The 18,461-nt window shown below is 37.2% G+C and overlaps 1 protein-coding gene across 18 annotated transcripts in view; it reads right to left on the reverse strand.

Annotated features, from left to right (window-relative positions):
• UNC80 (unc-80 homolog, NALCN channel complex subunit) overlaps positions 1 to 18,461 on the reverse strand; it is a 211,550-nt gene that overhangs the window by 172,102 nt on the left and 20,987 nt on the right. For all 18 annotated transcript variants that reach the window (XM_073218177.1, XM_073218174.1, XM_073218173.1 and 15 more), the window contains exon 8: positions 1,004 to 1,265. In XM_073218177.1, coding sequence (XP_073074278.1) covers positions 1,004 to 1,265 — 262 coding nt within the window. The remainder of the gene's footprint in view (positions 1 to 1,003; positions 1,266 to 18,461) is intronic.

An 18,461-nucleotide genomic window follows, 5' to 3' on the forward strand; every position in this document is an offset into this window, starting at 1 on the left:
GGATAAGACTCTTGGCTGGATATCAATGAAGTATTTAAATTTTATGTCCAGACATCTAGAATTCAAATCCTGCTACTAAGGTTATATATTTCACATTAGTTTTAACTTCTCTTTGGAGTTTTCAACAGTGAGACCATAAAATTCTAGATAGAGGAAAACTGAGAAAATAGGAATGGAATTTCTTTTTCTATTTTTATAACAAAAAAATTTTGTTTTCATTTAATGATTCACCAAAGGAGATATTCACTTTGGGCAGAATTATCTACTACTGAAAGAGTGTATTTCCTTTTCACTCAAATATTGCTCATGTTTATTTTCACAATATGTGGATTTTTTTCAGAAATAGTCAATTCATATTTAAGTAAACCAGAGAACTGGAACGTGCTGTAAATCACATTTTTTCTCTACATATTTGACACATAGTGTTGATGAGAAAAAGTAGAAGAACAAGGATTCAACCTGCTATTAGGACATTTCATTTATCAAAAAGTGATATTCAGGAGATGGAGATGCTAACATCATACAATCAGTTTATTCTTCTAGACATCTGTAATAAATAGGAAGCCTATATATCAAAAGACAATATTCCTAATGATGACATTGAGGCACTAGAAAATTTTGAGCTTTTCAAAAGAAAAATCACTCAGTAAAATGCTAGTGTCACACATTTTGTGATATTGGTAATTGACAGATTACATGTCAGGACTCTCTATTAACTAGTACTTCAGTTAGGCAGAATACCCAGTTTTCTATTATTCTGGATCAACAGAGGCTTACTCTAAATTAGTATGGTCAGGAGGCATTTAGATAACACTTCTTTGAATGGTAAATTAAACACTAAGGAGCAGCAAATTGTCTAGTGGTAAAAGAAGGGAAAGGATACCAGCATCCCACCACCAATAGCAGCCCTGGAACAAGTAAGAGCTGCATGCTCAGAAGAAAAAGAGTATCAGTTAAAGCTAAATTTGTTGATTTAAACGACAATGGCTTGAGGTTCTCTTACTTGGGTTTTGTGGGTGTTCACTAGGGAGGGGGCTGCTGCCACCATAGAGCTACTCCTGGGTCTGGGCAGGAGAGGGATATCTGCCTCTGGGGGCCTTTCTGGCTTCTCTTCCAACATGTGTCGCAGCCTTTGCAGATAATACATCAGAGACCACTGAGTGCCTTCCTCAGACCAATGGGGCTGGAGTAGGCAGCGAAGCACAGCAACATCAAAGTAGGTGGCATAGCGGGACCTTTGGCATGGAGGTATCACAAGCGAGGCCCTGTTTCCAATAGCAGAAAGAAGATGGTTATACTGACAGCCAGATATTTTGGGGGGTAGCCCAATATGCCTTATACTCTGTTTTTCTGTAGGCCAGTTATTCATTCACTTATCTCTTGTCTAGTTTATTCTAAAAGCCTTCTAAATAGTCTCACTCATTCCACTTTTGCTAGAGACTTCCTGGAAGTAGAGACATTAGAGACAGTTTTGAAGGAAAGATAGGAAGTGGGCAGGCAATGCTGATGGGGCAGGAGGGTAGACAGGCATTTCAGTCAGAGGGAACAGTGCCTACAAAGGTACAGAGGCTTTAAAAAAATCATTAGTTTTGGGTGGGTGGGGGAGAATGATAATTAGCTGGTATAGTTGGTGACTAGTTCGGGTGGTGAACAATGATGGGAATTTATACAAATGGAGGAGGTTCAGGTACAATGTTTCTTTTATACTGAGCTATCAAGTTTGACTTTTACTGTGATAGAAATAGGAATGATATTTGTGTACATCATTGGGCTATTTTAACCTCAATTAATATATTAGTATGTAAAAGAACAAGGAAACTGCAAAGTGCCAAACTAGCAAGAGTTATACTATGAGGAAAATCATTTTGGAATTCTAACATACTCATGTACGATGCAAAACTAATCTTAAAAAATCTCAAGGTTCTGGAATTATACTACTCGACCTAAAAACACATGAGATATTCATTATTTGGTGTTCAATTTAATTGTTGTATGAAATAGTTTTAAGCAATTGATCAGTATATCATCTTAGATCTCTTAGGGGATATGGAAGTAAGTTTAACTTGCTCGTCTTTAGTAACATATGGCCCAGTGACAATAACAGGCAACAAATAACAAATTATAAACTTAGACCTCTGGGATTCAAGAGGGGAGTCTTAAATCTAAAATCCAAACTTAACCTCTAAGCACAATTTCTTCCTGAGCTAGATGATATAAGAGGAAAACTTGCGTCCCCTGCTATCATCAAGTACCAAAAGGTGGTACCCACACATGAAGAGCTTTAGCAGAAAATTCCGCCACTGAGAAGTGAGGAGAGGTTTTTCTAGACTTCCCAGACCCATATTTTTTTGAATTGAAGTTTATGACTCATTATTGATACAAGAAAATAATTCAAAAGGATAAGACTACTATTAAAATGTTAACTAGAATAAAAGCTACTGAAATGCAAAAAACAGAATAAGGATTTATATGGTTGGTGAAACTTGTTCCACTTTACATATTTGACATGAGTCATGAGTAAAATGTATTTGTTACTGTGGGTTTCAGTAAAAAGTTCAAATGTATAAACCTACACCAGGTCTGGTGCTCTGTGAGTCATTTTCATAGCCTTTCTATTCACTTATCAAAGCACACATTACACTGGCTAATTTCTACTCTAATTAGAAGCATTATCCGGCCTGCTGAGGGGCAATTGCCTATGTACAGTGATTTTGAATGTCAGTGCTACCTTGTAGTCTAATATTCTTGAATATTTTAATTGACAAGTAGCAAACTAAATATAAGTTAAAAATTAATCACATAAGGTACTAGAATACTAATTATTTAACTGCACTATCAGTCCTATAAAGAACTTTCTACCATCAGCTAAGTTCCCATTTATGTGATGCTAGAGATTCCCTCTTTTCTAGGGAGCTAAAATTTCAATCCATCAGAAAGTCCCATAGATTGTCTTTCCAACCACTCCCATCAGCTCCTCAGACACCAACATCCCTCACAGGCTTACTGTAATTACTTTCTACTAGTCTGATTGCTTCTCATTTCCCCCCTCCTCTGCCTAAACCCTTCCAGGGGATTTTTTAAATCATCCTTAGAATAAAGTGCAAGTGTCTCACAGTGGCCAACATGATCTGCTTGTATCTATCACTGCTGGTCACTCGTTTATTGCTTCTCAGCTCCAAATTCATCTTCTTTTTTTGCTTGTCTGTGAAAATTGATCTGGGTCCTTTAAGTTAGTTTTTCCATTAACGTTAAGCTGTGTCAGTAGAGGGAATGGAAGAGGTTTTGTTTCCTGGTTCCGGTGTAGCTGCTCGGGTCGCTGCGCTGTGTGCGGCTGCTCCGCACAAGGCTGCCGCAGCGGTGCCCAGGGCTTGTCTAGTGCTGAGCTCCTGCGGTGCCAGTGGCTCCCCAGCGCGCAGGCTCTGCAGCACGGGTGTGTCTCCCAGCGGCTCCTGCAGCACTCACAGCTTTTCCTGTGCCCCAGCTCCTCCCGTGCACGGTGGCCACAGCACCCAGTAGCCAAAAGCTGCCCTGGAAGTGATGCAGCAAAGTGCCTCTACTAAGACACCTCCCCAGGAACAGCTTCCCCGAGCACCTTAAAAGAGTAGATTTTCGGACAAATTCCAGAGGGCAGACTTCCTGGAAGTTCCCATGGTGCAGCATCACCGAGACTTCTCTGCTATGGAGTGGGACATGACCTCCCTCTCCAACAGCGTTAGAATCTCAATCCTGGGGAAGGAGGGGTCTTCCTTGGATGTTCTATCTGAGCCCTAATGTTGGTGGGTGGTTGCCCCATTCTATCTGCTATTCCTATACTCCTCAGAGTTGTCTTTTCTTCTTATTAGCCAGTCCCTCAGTATTCCAATACACCAATCCTATTATACTTCAATCCCCATATTACCCTTGCCCTATTACTGTGTGGTTTCTCGAATGGACCCATCCTGATATATCTGGTAGCTGGACTCCAGCCACACTGGCCTTCTTACTACCTTTGAATACATCCAACCTGTGCCTGCTTCTGAGCTTTTCTCTATGAGGAAATTTCTATTCCCATGGCCTAGACTATCTGGGCTCTGTTCTCATGTCATTGCCTCAGAAGTCTTCCCCAGCTACTGTGTGGAAAAGCCTTTCTCTCCTGTTACCCATCACCCTGCTCTAATTTGATTCATAGCATGTGGCATGACTTGAAGTTATATTTTATTTATTTGCTTATTGCCTATCTCCATTTATTTGAATAAAGGAATACATTTCAGAAATGGATTCAAGATAAAGTTGGAGAAATCAAAGGTTTTTGTACATACAAGCAATAAACATTTTGAAAATGGAAAGAAAATAAGAGCCTATTCAAAATAAGAAGAAATAGGTAAAATTCTGTGGGTTGGGGGGTAAAACAATGAGGAATAAAATTGACAGTATTATTTATTAATATGTTCAAATTTAAGTAACATTTGATTTAATAAGCTGAAGAGTAACATCTATTCCAAAAAGTTGTGGAAAGAAATGTAATTTAACATCAATTGGTATCAGCGATAGGGAGGGAATATCTAACACTCAACACAGATTCGATCATTGCTTTATATTTTGGTTGCAAACACTTACAAAGAATAATCATTATCAGGGTCCACTAGGAACAAGTGCACAATCAACCCCCACACTAAACAGAGCGGTAACAATGGAAGTTAGGGGCACCTGGGGACCACCACAAACAATTCTGCAGAACTTTTTTTTTAAATAAACAGAGAAACAAACTATACTCATTAGGGTAAATTCTTAACATTATAAAGATGTCCATTCTCCCAAAACAATCCATACATTTGATGTAATTCTCTTTTGTATTCTGCACCCAATTTCCATACGTGTGTGGGAAAAGGAGGTAGTTTCCCACACCACCAACAATTCTCCTGGACACCAGTTGGGTGTCTCAACCCAATTCTGATGCCTATCTACCACAGATTCCACAGGTTAAGGATTCAGTCCTATAAGACTCCCCCCTCCCAATTTATACACCAGCCGTAAGCCCAGGTTGTCACTTGGGTTTCTGTCTGACCCTTTACAGTTTGGTGGTCCCACAGTCTCTGCTGACCTGCAGACACCACTCTCAAGTCCAGGTTGTCACTTGACTGACAGGCTATATAAATCAGGTGTGCCCATGAACCTCTCTTTGGAATCAATTAATTTGCTATAGGGGCTCACAGAACTCAGGAAACCCATTTACTCACTGGATTATTGTTCTATTATAAAAGGATGTAACTCAGGAACAGCCAGACAGAGGAGAAACATAGGCAAGGTATGCGGCAAGGGAGCAGAGCTCTCATGCCCTGCCATTCCTATACTCCTGAGTTGTCTTTTCTTCTTATTAGCCAGTCCCTCATTATTCCAATACACCAATCCCATTATACTTAATAAATGATGCATCTCCACGTGTTCACCAACCTGGAAGCTCTCAGAACCCTCTCCTTTTTTGTTTTTTTGTGGAGGTTTCATTGCAGAGACATGATTGATTAATCATTGGCCATTGGTGACTTGAGTCAACCTCTAGCCCCTCTCCCTTCCCCAGAGGTCAGAGGGGTGGGCTGAAAATCCAACCTTCCCATCACCTAGTTGGTTTCCCTGGCAACCAGTCCTTAACCTCAGGCACAGTATGAAAGTCACCTCTTTAACATAACAAAAGACACCTTTGTTGCTCTTGTAATTTAGGAAATCTAGGGGTTTTAGGAGCTCAATGCCAGAAATGGGGACAAAGACCCAATACGTATTCCTTATTATAAATCCACAAATTCCAACCAAAATTTCAGAGATTAATCTTTCATAAATCAAGAAGACTGTTCTGAAATTTAACTGGATGAATGAATAAAAATTTGAGAATAATCAAGAAAAATTTAAAAGAAAGTGTGAAGAGTGTAAACTGCCAGATATTCATCAGTGTTTTAGAACAATAATATTTAGCCACTGTAGTGCTGACTTAAGAATAGACAAGAGTTCAGTGATATGAAATGTGGAACTACAAAAGATTCAAATCTTTATAAGAACTTAGTATATAAAAAAGGTCATACATAAAATAGTGCAAAGGATATATTAATCAATAAATAACACTGGCATAATTGACTTAGAAAAACTTCATTTAGCCTATCTTAAATTACCATATTTTATTCACCAAATAGAATCAAGATAGATTAACATTTAAATGCAAGAAGATAAAACCATAATTTTACTAGAAAAACACTTTGGTTATTTCTTATAATCATGGAATAGAGAATAAATTAATAAGAATGGAATGGCCCCAGATTTAAAACAACACAAATGCCCATCAACAGGTGAACAGATGAACAAACCATGGTGTATCTAAGCAACAGACTAGTACTCAGCAATAAAAAGGAGAAAACTATCAATCTTTTCAATAATTATATTGAGTGAAAAAGACCAAAAAAGAGTTTATTTTCATTTATATAAAATTCTAGGAAATTACAAACTAATTTACAGTGACAAAAAGCAGATTAGCAGTTTCCTGAGGATGGAGAAAGAGGAGGGTGGGGGAAGGGGGAAATTACTTTTGGGGAGTGATGGACATGTTGGTTATTTTGATTGTGGTAATGATTCCATGGACTCATACAACAATATACATTACAAGAGCGAGGGAATGGAGCTGAAGGATTCAATGTTCTTGTGCTGTTCAAAAGGATTGTTGGGATTTTATTTAATTTTGAGTTGCAGTAGTTAAATATAAATGTTACACTTTCAGTGATAACCATATAGTAGAAACAAAGTTTCCTTCCAGTAGAAAGAAAATGGAGTCTTGAGAAAATTTAGTAATCAATTAATACGAAGAAGAGAAAAAAGAAACATATAAAAAGAGTAAATAAAAAACACAAAATAAAATGGCCGATGTAAATCTAAAATATATAAATACTGAGTATATTCATAAAAGACAAAAATGGTCACATTTGATTTAAAAAGCAACGTTTAATCACATGTTATTTACAAAAGAAAATGCTAACATATAAGGGCACAGAAAGTTGGGAAGGGAAAGAATGGGTACAGATATGCAAACCTAACTAAAAGTTGGGTCAGCAATAATAAACGTAGACTTCGAGGTAAAAAATTATTAGCTATAAAGATGATCAACATATTGCTAAATGAAAAAATATTTAGGAAGCTATACTGATTCCAAACATGTATATACCTAATACCAAAGCTTTTAAATGCTTAAAGCAAAACCTGAGAGTTGTGTATGGGGAAAATTGACAAATAAATAACAATAGTGGTATTTTTAACACATATTTTTCAACAAATAATAGATCAAGAATACAAAGATTAGTAAGAATATAGGAGACTTAAATAATATACTTTGTACTATTTTCTTGTACCTTGGAATGTTTACAAATCAAGTTTCAAAAGAAACTGAAGACTCAACATCTCACATAAGCCTGGTACTTTAACCACAGTGGAGTCCCAGTCGAAATCAATAGAAAAAGAAACTGAAAAGCTCTCATCAGTTAGTATACTTAGAAACACACTTAGAATAACTCATGAGTCAAATGTAAAGCCATAATGAGAATTTTTAAAATATTACATGAATGATAATGATTCTTCATATGAAAACTTGTTGAGATAAAGCTGGAGTATAACTAGAGGTATACTTAGAGCTTTAAACACTTATATCAGGATAAAGGAAATACTGAAAAATAATGAGATGAGCATATACTGCAACAGGTTAAAAAAAAACAAAAACAAAGTCCCAAATAGTAGGGAAAAAAGAAACAAAATAGGAGCACATACTAATAAAATATCAGACTAAGGTAGACAGAATTAACAGAACCAAACATTATTTCTTTGACAAAGCTTAAGAAATACAGACGTTAAGAACAAAGTGTTATAACTGAAAACAGACATAATTAGATATAGTGATAGTTTCAGATAAAAGGAAAACACTATGAACAATATGATTAGAAGTTTGAATAAATATGTATTTATTCAACCAAATAAATGAAATGAAATGAAATGAAAACTTAATTAAACCCACAACCTGTAAAAATTGAATGTGGTAAATAAAATTCATTTTTAAAATACATCAAGCCCAGGTTTACAGCCAAATTCCATTAAACATTAGGGAGACAGGTATCTCCAGTTTATACCAAGTAATCCAAAAAGGAAATAAAAGAAACATTCTTTTCATGAGGCTAGCAGAAACTCTCTACTGAAGCAAGACAAATACAGATATAGGAAAGGAAAATCAGAAGCCACTCTCATTTGTAAGCATTGATGTAAAAATAATAAATAAAATATTCACAAACTGTATTTAGCAATGTACAAACTGACTTTTTCCCAAAATGTAAGGACAGTTTATTATTAGAAAATGTATTAAAATAATTCACCAGCTAAAAAGACTATAGAGAACATACCCACATGATTTTCTCAATAAATAAAGAAAACCTTTTTATAAAATGTATTATTACGAAATAACAAAAATTAAAAAATAAGACAACAGGCTATTGGTACAAAGTCATGTAAACAGAGTGCTATAGCAGATTCAGAACCCCAAATCATACCCTCACATATGGAAATTGGATACACAATAAAGTTATAAATCTTCAGAAAAATAACTATTTAAGAAATGGTGAGGGAAACTTTAGTTATTTATGTGGGAAAAAAAATTCCTATTTCAAACTACTGTATTTTTATTTTAAAAGCTAACTATAGCTGGACTGAAGACATATGAAAAGCAAAACAGAAGAAACAGAAAAAAATATTTGTGACTGAGGGCATGAAAAGATTTTTAAAGAAGATAACATCCTAAACTACTTAAAAAGAATATTGAATAACTGGGCTATATTCAAATTTAAAACTTCTATAAAAAACAAAGTGAAGTCTACAAAATCTAAAAGATGACTGCAAGGTATTTAGCTTACAAAGTATGATTCTTCTCACTAATAAAGAAGACTTATAAATCAGCAGGAAAAAGACAAACAGCTCAAATGTGCAAAGGGTATGGAAGGAAATTTCACCAAATGGAAAACCTAAAGAGAGACCAAAGAGAGAGATACCACTTCATTAATAATCAGGAAAATGTAGACTTAAACCACAGTGGGAAATTCCTTCACACCACCTGATTTGTGAGGATATAGAAGCCTGAAGATAGGAAGTGTGGCTGAGATGAGACTAAATGGAAACATACACTGCTGTTAAACGTTCAGAGTACAATATGGTGATATCTAGTCAATTTCAAAGTGTCTTTACCCTATGATCCAGAAATTCCATTCCCAAGGGAGATTGTTGCTCAGAGAAACTCTTGCCCCTTACACAGGGAGACTTGTACGAGAGTGTTTATAGCAGCAAGTTTGCTGTATTAAAAAACTAGAGAATATTCTGAAAGTCTGCCAAGGAGAATGAGTAAATAAATGCTGGTACAAATATTCATTAACAAATGTTATTTATGTGTTACATGATGTACCAGGCCAGAGGGCTTACAGTGTTCTATCTGCATGCTGATTACTTTGGTGTATTCACTTGTGAAAAGACATCAAACTGAACACTTAGATGTTTGTATTGTTTCTTTGGAGAACATTTGTTTAGACCTTGGACTTTATCAGCATGAACCAAATATCTACTATTTTATATATATATAAAGTGTATCCATATATTCACTATATATAGTATAGTTCGTATAAAATTTACATATCATATACACATACATTTATATATAATACTGTACATATATTATATATAACATATGTGTGTACATCTGTTATGTGTGTAGTTTTATAGTTATACATGTTTTGTACAGATTAGTCTTATTATCCCCTGGATGATGCATTATGCCTGTTCTTTTATTGTATTTTATCATCTAACTTTTCATTTGTAATCATTTTAATAAAAAGGCTGAGTTTCAGAATTGGGTGAGTTGCTGAGTTTTCATTAAGAAGCATGTGAGCTAGATTCAAAAATAAAGTTCCCCTCTCGGGAAGAACATCATTTTATTTGCCATCAACCCCTAACTCCATCCACTCTCCATCACTACCTCCTCGACCTAGAAGATTGATTGGTAGAGATGCTACCAAGGGCTCCCCTGCCTCTGTCTCCTGACCAGATTTGACAAAAGGAGGCTCGCACAGGAGACTGGGAGGCAGAAGGACAATGACTTCTTTCCCAGGCTCCTCCCTTCCAGAGGTTTGCCCGGGGCCGGCCCTGTAACCGAGGGCTGATGGGAGCTGTGACCCAGGTGGTCCCTCTTCCCGCGGGGTCTCTGCAGCCACTCCCGCCCTTTGCCTGCTCAGGCCCAGAGCTGGCATCCGCCTGGGCTCTATCCCTGCGGTGCTGCACGGACTCCTGCTGTTTCCCTACATCCTGTCCAAGCTTCTATATATCAGCCCTGCTTTAATCTCCTCTCAAATTACCCAGTGTGCCACTGTCTGCTCCTGAGGCCGAACTAATTACGTCCCCAAGCCCAGAAGAGGGAAGTACCGACTCTGATTCTCATTTCTCTCATTTTCCTGAGGTTTTACCATTCTCTCTTCCTACTCCACTCCACGCCACGATGTTTTCTTTTCTGAAAAAAGCGTGGACCCACCCACTCCTCCCGTCAGCCTACCGTTTATATGTAGAATAATAGGATTTTTTTTTCAGTACTATACCCTTGGGTTTATACAGAAAAGACAAAATATGAGGTTGGCTGCCTACCAGCTAGGTAATTTTAGGTCCTTAAGCACTTCTGACAATCATCTGACTTATTGTAAGAGTCTGTGAGAACTGTTGTTTTCTTGACTAGGCTGCTACAGTTAAGCGAGAGTAAGTAGTAGTTGAACAGAACTATTTTTCCCCATTGGACTACATACCTTTACCCTTTATGTTCTGCCCCACACCTCAGTGTTTCTGAATATTTCTGGTTTGTAAATTAGATTAAGGAGTTTCAAAAGTTACTTCAAATCCCTAGAGTAGCATTCAAGATAATGAGATAGCAATGGATTATGTCCTTAAGAATTGCAAGAGGGACAGAGAGGAAGGAGATTGCTAAAAATGCAGACTCCAAGGTCTTACCCCAGACTTACTAAACCAGAATTGCTGGGAAAAGAACCCAAGAATCATCATTTTAACCACTATGTACAGGTAACTCTTAATAAGACTGGAGGACAACTGCCCTAGAGAAATTTGTAAGACTTGGCTTTTGTACTTTTAAACCAATGTCCAAAACAATTCCTATGTGAAAACACTAGCTGGAATGATATGTTGACAGTTTTGAACCTAAGGGTGCCAGAGTCTTTCTCCTCACACAAAATTTATCTGAATAAAAGTAATTACCAACTGCCCAGTTGAGTCCCATAGTCATTAACCACTTGCTAACAGATCATGTCAGTTTAGTGACAGCAGACTGACTACTCAACAGCCAGACTACCCCCCCCACACGATAAGGCTGCAATCAGACACTAAAAACGAGTCTACAATTTAGATAATCCCAAATGTGTTAAGTTAATTCACATTTCAATTGCTCAGTATTTAAGACTCCATTTGAAACAACAGTGAAGTTAACAGAGCATTCAGTAGCAAGTGTTTACAAGCTGAAGTACCTTCATTGTAGGTGTTATTCAAGAACTAGTTTATTTGGCGTGGAGTGTGAGCTGTGCTGGGGCCAGGGGAGTCCTTACAAGCAAGAATGGTCATTAAATATCTTTATTTCATTTAGATAATCAATCAACTTGCTATTAAGTAACCAATAAAAGGCATTTAAATTAACCAATACTCTATCTAATTAACACGTAAGAAAAATTACATAGCTGGATAAAGATAGTAGGGGGCAGCTCTTGTGTGATATGAGAAAACTGTTCTTTCCAACTCTGATAGTCTATGAGCTATGTTGTGGAGAAAATGAACAATGAAAAATGATATGAAAATATGAATATGACTTTTATTCCACATGTTATATGTGAAACTAATGAAGAGAAGTATGTATACAAAAAATAATAATGTTTATATTTACTTGATGAGTTCACAGATTTTTACTTTTTAAAAAATATTTTATGCCTTTTATATTTTTTCTATAATTAGCATATACTTTTATATGCATCGAATAAATAATACATTATGACAAAAAGAGATTGTTGCAATGGTAAGAATTTCTTTAATATATTTTCCATGTAACTATGGCTTCAAGGAACTTACATTTGGAGTTGGTAGGTGACAGCAGAGAGCATTCGAGGGAGGAAAGCACTCTGGAAATAACAATTTATGAAGGCATAGAACAGTGGAAATCAGTCTTGACCCTACGCAGTATTTAACGAAGCAGAAATTAAGTCTACGCACATGGTAATTAAAGAGGAAATCTCCCATTAATTAAAAAAAAACTAGCTACCTGCTCAGTGATTGCAGAGTTCAGAGAAGAGTGATGCTCAGCTCAGTTAAGGTCAGGGCCAAAGAGATAATGAATTGGTTTGTTTGATACAAGCAGACAGCTTTTGTTCCTAGGATGTGTGCATTGCTTTGTTATTAAAGTTCTCCTCATTTCTGATTAATACATAAACTCCTCCAATGAAGACTCATTAACATTAGCATTTTCTGAAAGGTCTGCCTTGTGCATCATTACCATGGTAACCATCCACTGCAGCTTGGCAGACAGAAGACCTAATTCATTCTAAATTGCTACTGATCCATGTCTAATTCACACATGTGGGTGTATGTGTGCTGCAGGTGACTGCATGAATGTATGTGTCAAGGAGGGCATATATACATAGCTGTTTGAGTGTGGTAATGTGAGGGAATGGAAAAAACAAGGTCCTTCCACAAAGACGACACCTTGGATATTATAGTTGGCTTTGTCTTCTTTACAAACAAATCAGATTGGAGTCATTAACACTTCTGTCCAAGAAAAGAAATATCATTTGCTATTTATATTTGCGAATATTCAATGTTTCCTACAGTTGAGAAAAATTACATAAGAAACATTAGCTCCTGGATATTCTATGACCTCAAGATTTCACATGACATTGGTTTTAATAATTTTTAGAAGTCAAGGTAAAGCATAGTCTGAAATGACTTAAACTTTCTGGAATTTGTGTAGAACAGAATTAGTGAAGTAGGAATATGAGGTTACTTAATAATTAATATAAAGAAAGTATACAGATATAGTCATAATAATTATCATACATAAAATGATGGTGACATTACCTTCATTCTTGTTTGTTGTGACCAGACTCCAAAATAGGAAGACTCCTTTTTCAAGAAAGATAGATTTAGAGGGTAGAATTAATAGCACAGAGGGTGGAGCTAAGAGCCATAGCCAAGAAATCAAGAAGCTTCCAACATGTGTCTAGCGCTGACCAGTGCCTCCCATGTTTTCCCTTTGAATAGGCGTGTCCACAGCAGCTATCCTATGCCTATTCCACCTCTGTGTGTTGGGTGTGTTGGGCGCAGATAACTTCTCTCTTTAGCTCACAGGTATACAGATGGAAAGGAACTATACTAAAATAACTATACTTAATTTGTACATGTGAGGTGACTCATTTGCACCTAGATCTGATATTGATGAAGAGATCTGGACTTTGACCTGACCCGGTGACTGGATGAGATTTGAGGCAAGCTTGGTGACAGTAAGTGAATTTTGCACGTAGGAGGGATGAGAATCACTGGGGGCCAGAGGGCACGCTGTGTTAGCCAGCTTCTAAGATTTCTCCGTGACCCTTGCTTCTTGATACTCATGCCTCTATATAATTTCTGCCTAAGACATATCAGAGTTGGTCTGTGTAAGACAATAGAGTGTAGCAGAGATGGTGGTATGCTGCTTCTGAAATTAGTTTAAAAAGACCTTTCTCCCTTTCCCACCCCGTTTGTCTCTCATTCATGTTATGGCAGGTTATCTGTGGTATCGTGAGCACATCTAGGGAGATGCAGAGGAGTCTGAGGCACCTGCCCATACTGATGCTCTTGGACACAAAACCTCCAGCTCAGTCACACTTCCAGGTGACCGCAGTCCCAGCCACCATCTTAACTGCAACCTCCTAAGAGATCCTGAGCCAAAACAAAACAACAACCCCCCACCACCCCACAAAACCCAACTAAGCTGCTTAGGAATATATAAGCCTCAAAAACTGTGAGATAATACATGTTTGTTGCTTTAAGTCACAAAATGTCAGAGTAATTTGCTATGCAGCAATAGATAACTGATACACTGGGATAACCCCAACTAGTTTTATTGGTAAGTCTGTTTAAGATGCATGAGCAGATGAAAACCACATCTCTGATCTTACATTTAATAATATCTCACTTAGAAGGAAATAAAGACAAATTAAGGAAGGCCCTGGAAGGAAAGCTGAAGAAAATGTCTGAAAGGGTTCAGTTAAAGAGGTAAGAAGAAAACCACAAAGTGTAACATGAGGAAAGTCAAGGGAGAAAGTGTAAGGAGCCTAGTGACCAGCAGGGTTAAAATACTACAAGAAACCATCAGATAAGGAATAAATAAGGACTGAGTTTCAAACTTCCTGGGAGAGGCCAGCAGAGCAAGGAATTGGCTAGACTGGGCTCAAATCTAGCTCCTCCACTTCCTAGCTCTGTGTCCTTGAGTGAGTCATTTAATCTCCCTATGCCTCAGTTCCTCGTTTTTAAAAGAGGAATAATGTCTTCTTTGCAAGGCTGTTGTAAAAATTAAACTCATTCGCTTCTTCAGTACCCTTCCTAAGGCTCGTGTGCTAGACACTAGAGCAGAGCAGTGAGTAAAAGGGACTTGGTCCCTTGTCTTGTGGAGTTTACAGCCTCGTGAAGAAGATAGCTATTAGACAGGTAATCACACAAGTATTTAAATTATGTTTGCCACTCCTGCCGTAAGAGAAAACAGTTGTGTGACAGTGTTAAACATATGCCAGAGCCTCTCTGGGAATAAGGAAATGATATTTAAACTGAGTCTTGAAGGATGGGGAGCTGGGTAAGTGAAGAGAGACGGAAGAAGAATCCAGCAGATGGAATAGCATACTCCAAATCCCAGAGCTAAGGGGGAAGCTGAGTGCATATTAGGATCTCAAGAAGGGTCTGAGTTCAGCGACTGAAGTGTGGACAGTAGCGAGACATTGGATGAGAGAACAGGACAGCAGCCAGATGACGGGGAGCCTTGAGGGGTAGTAGAGCGAGGATTTTGAATTTTATCTTGATGGCTATGGAAAGTCATTAAAAGAGTTCAAGTGTAGGAGTTGCATGATTAATTTTTTCCAAGACTCTGTGTGTTCTGTATTGGTGGCAATATTGAATAAGAGGAGATTAATAAGTAGGTGATTACAGTACTCCAGGCAGGATGGGTGGTGGCCTTGGAGATACAATGGAAGCAGACATTCGAAATATTTTTATATACCTTTTTCTCAGCCTTCCTTATCTCATAAATTTAATCACCATTCATCTAGTTGCTTGAGCTAAAAACCTCAGAGATGTGTTCAGTTTCTTTTTCTCACTCCACATCTAGTCATGTCAGCTCTATCCTGTGTGCCCCAAATCCAGCCTCATCTCAGTCTTTCCTCCTGTCCTGCCACCACCTTGACTAAGTCATGTCCTATCTCACCTGCACAATCGCAGTAGTTTCCTACTAAATCTCAGCATCTGCTGTCGCCCCTCTAGTCTATTTTCCATAAACCATCTGGAGTGATCTCAGTGTGATTCAGCTAGTGCTGCACCACTGCTCAAACAACTGCAGTGGCTTTTCATCACACCTGCAACAAGACCCAAACTTCTTACCCCGGCCTCTTGGCTTCTATGTGATCTGATCTCTCACAACCTCTTTGACCTGATTCCCTACTACTTACCCCCTTGATCGCCACTAACCCTGGTCACATTGGCCTTCTTGCTGTTTCCAAAGTACCCTGAGCTTATTCCCACTTCTGAGCTTTTAGACCCGTTCCCTCTGCTTGGATTGCTCTTCCCAGAACTTCATGACGCTGTCCCCTTCATATCATCCAGGTCACTCTGAACAAGAGCCGCCTCTCATCCTTTCACTTTGCTTTTGCCTTCATACTTCTAAAGTAAGCTACAAACAATTTTACTCTTTTTTTCATCTGTCTACCTTTTTAGAAAATGAGCTCATTGAGCACAGAATTTTGACACTGTTACAACCCTAATGTCTAGCATACACTTAAAAGATATAGAAATGAATGAATGAAAATTTAGATAATAGGAATATAAAGATATTAGTTCTGGTTTTGGCACATAAAAGATGTCCCATAGAGGTAGTTCCTACTGTTATTCTCTTTAGTCTGTCCTAAGTAACTGCCTTTAGCCCAAATCTGATAATTATGCCTTGATAAAGTTACGAGTGAGTTACTGTCATCAAATAAAAGAGGAGCTTTGGTGGTGGGGGAGTCATCATGATAGTTACTTTTGAACAAGTGGAAAGCTAATATGGGAAGAGGCTGTACATCTTCAAAAGGACTGTGGTGAGCTACCCCTGATATCTGATAGTGGTCACACTCTTTATAATCCTCTTATCTTGAGGGTGGTCAGGACCTGTGATTTTCTTATAACCAATAGAATATGACAAAGGTGATTAGATGTCACTCCTGTGATTATGTTATATTAAAAACTCTGTATTACTGGAATTAGAAAGAATTTCTCTCCCTTGTTGGTTTTAAAGAACTAATCTGCTATATTGTGAGGTAGCCTATGGAGAATGCCCCATGACAATGAACTATAGGCAGACAGTAGGAAATGGGAGAGGCCCCCAGACAATAGCCAGCAAGTAAACAGGGAGCTTAGTCCTGCAATACGGAGGTGAATTCTGCCAACAACCTGAGGGAGCTTGTATGTGGAATCTTCCCCAGTCAAACCTGTGATGAGAATGCAGCCCATCCTGACACCTGGATTTCAGCCTGGTAAGATCCTGAAGCAAAGAGCACAGCTAAATTGTGCCTGGATTTCTGACATACAGAAATTATGAAATAATAAATGTGTATTTTAAACCAGTATATTATTTTGATTTTTTACACAGCAGTATAAAACTAATAGAAGAACCAAAGACAGAAACTATAGAAATGCAAACTTTGGTTGAATATAAGAAGTACACACCACTAAGTAGAACTATCTGAAAATGAAATGAACTATATCTGAGAAAACTAAATTCCTCATTGCTGAAGGTGCTTAGGTTGTTAAAATTGTTGCTGCATCAGACTGGATTGGTCATCCTCATAGGGCTTCTTCCACATTAAGCATGATATGATTTTTATGATTTTGAGTGTTCATCATCACCATTGACCTAGTGCAAGTCATGTGGATAAACACAAAAAGTCTCTGTTCATATAATTCAAGATCAATCATCAAAAGATCATTCAGCTGGAATTATAAAATGAAAAATGAAGACACAAATATAAACTCAACATATTATTTTTTAAAGCATAAGATTTTGGTTAAAAGGCAATTATATTCATAGAACTTCATGCTTTCAACAATTCTAAGAAATCTTTAAAAAACAGTATACCCATGTAGCCTCGTTTTGGTGCCAGAAGGAGGCAAATCATTTAAAAGTTACCGAATGAAAAGGCAAGCAAATACTAAGAGGAAATACCTGCGAATATATATATATACACACACATATATTTTTTTTTCTGGATAAAGGACTTGTATCCAGAATATATAAAAAGTTCTTACAATTCAATAAGAAGAAGACAACCCAGTTAATATTTGGGCAAAAGACTTGAGTAGACACTTCACCAATTAAGATATTCAAAAAGCTAAAATGAAAATATACTTAGCGTTATTAGTCATTAGGGATATGTAAATTAAAACCACAATCAGATCTCATTTCACACTCACTAGATTGACTATAATAAAAAAGACAGTAATGGGTGCTGCCAAGGATATAGAGGAGACATGAGTCCTCATTTGTTTCTGATGGTAATGTCAAATGGTGCAGCCATTTTGGAAAAGTTTGCCAGTTTTAAAAAAAATTCAACACAAATTTACCACACAACCCAGAAATTCTGTTCCTAGCTACCTAACCAAAAACATATGCCTGCCCAAAAACTTGTGTGTGAATGTTCATAGCATTATTCATAACAGACAAAAAGTTGAAATAACCCATCAAAACCAAAATAAAATACATCCATAAAATAGAATACTATTCAGTAATAAAAAGAAATCAATTACTTGTACTTGCTGTGATATGGATGAACCTCTAAAGCTTTATGCTAAGTGAGAGAAGCCAGATGCAAAAGGCCACATATAGTATCATTCCATTTATTTGAAAATTCCAGAAATGTAACTATACAGAGACAGAAAGTATCTTAACTGAAATCTGGAGCAGGGTGTGGAAATGGGAGTGACTAAGAATGAGCACGAAAGATATTATGGGGTGATAAAAATGTTCTAAAATGGGATGGTGGTGATAATTGCACAATTCTATAAATTTGCTAAAAATCATTAAATTATACACTTGAAACAGGTGAAGTTTATGGTATGTAAATTATTCCTTAATAAAACTATTTTTTAAAATACAACGAACTAGACAGTAA

The sequence above is a fragment of the Manis javanica genome, chromosome 12, assembly GCF_040802235.1.
Source record: "Manis javanica isolate MJ-LG chromosome 12, MJ_LKY, whole genome shotgun sequence".
In the NCBI taxonomy this organism is placed as follows: domain Eukaryota; kingdom Metazoa; phylum Chordata; class Mammalia; order Pholidota; family Manidae; genus Manis; species Manis javanica.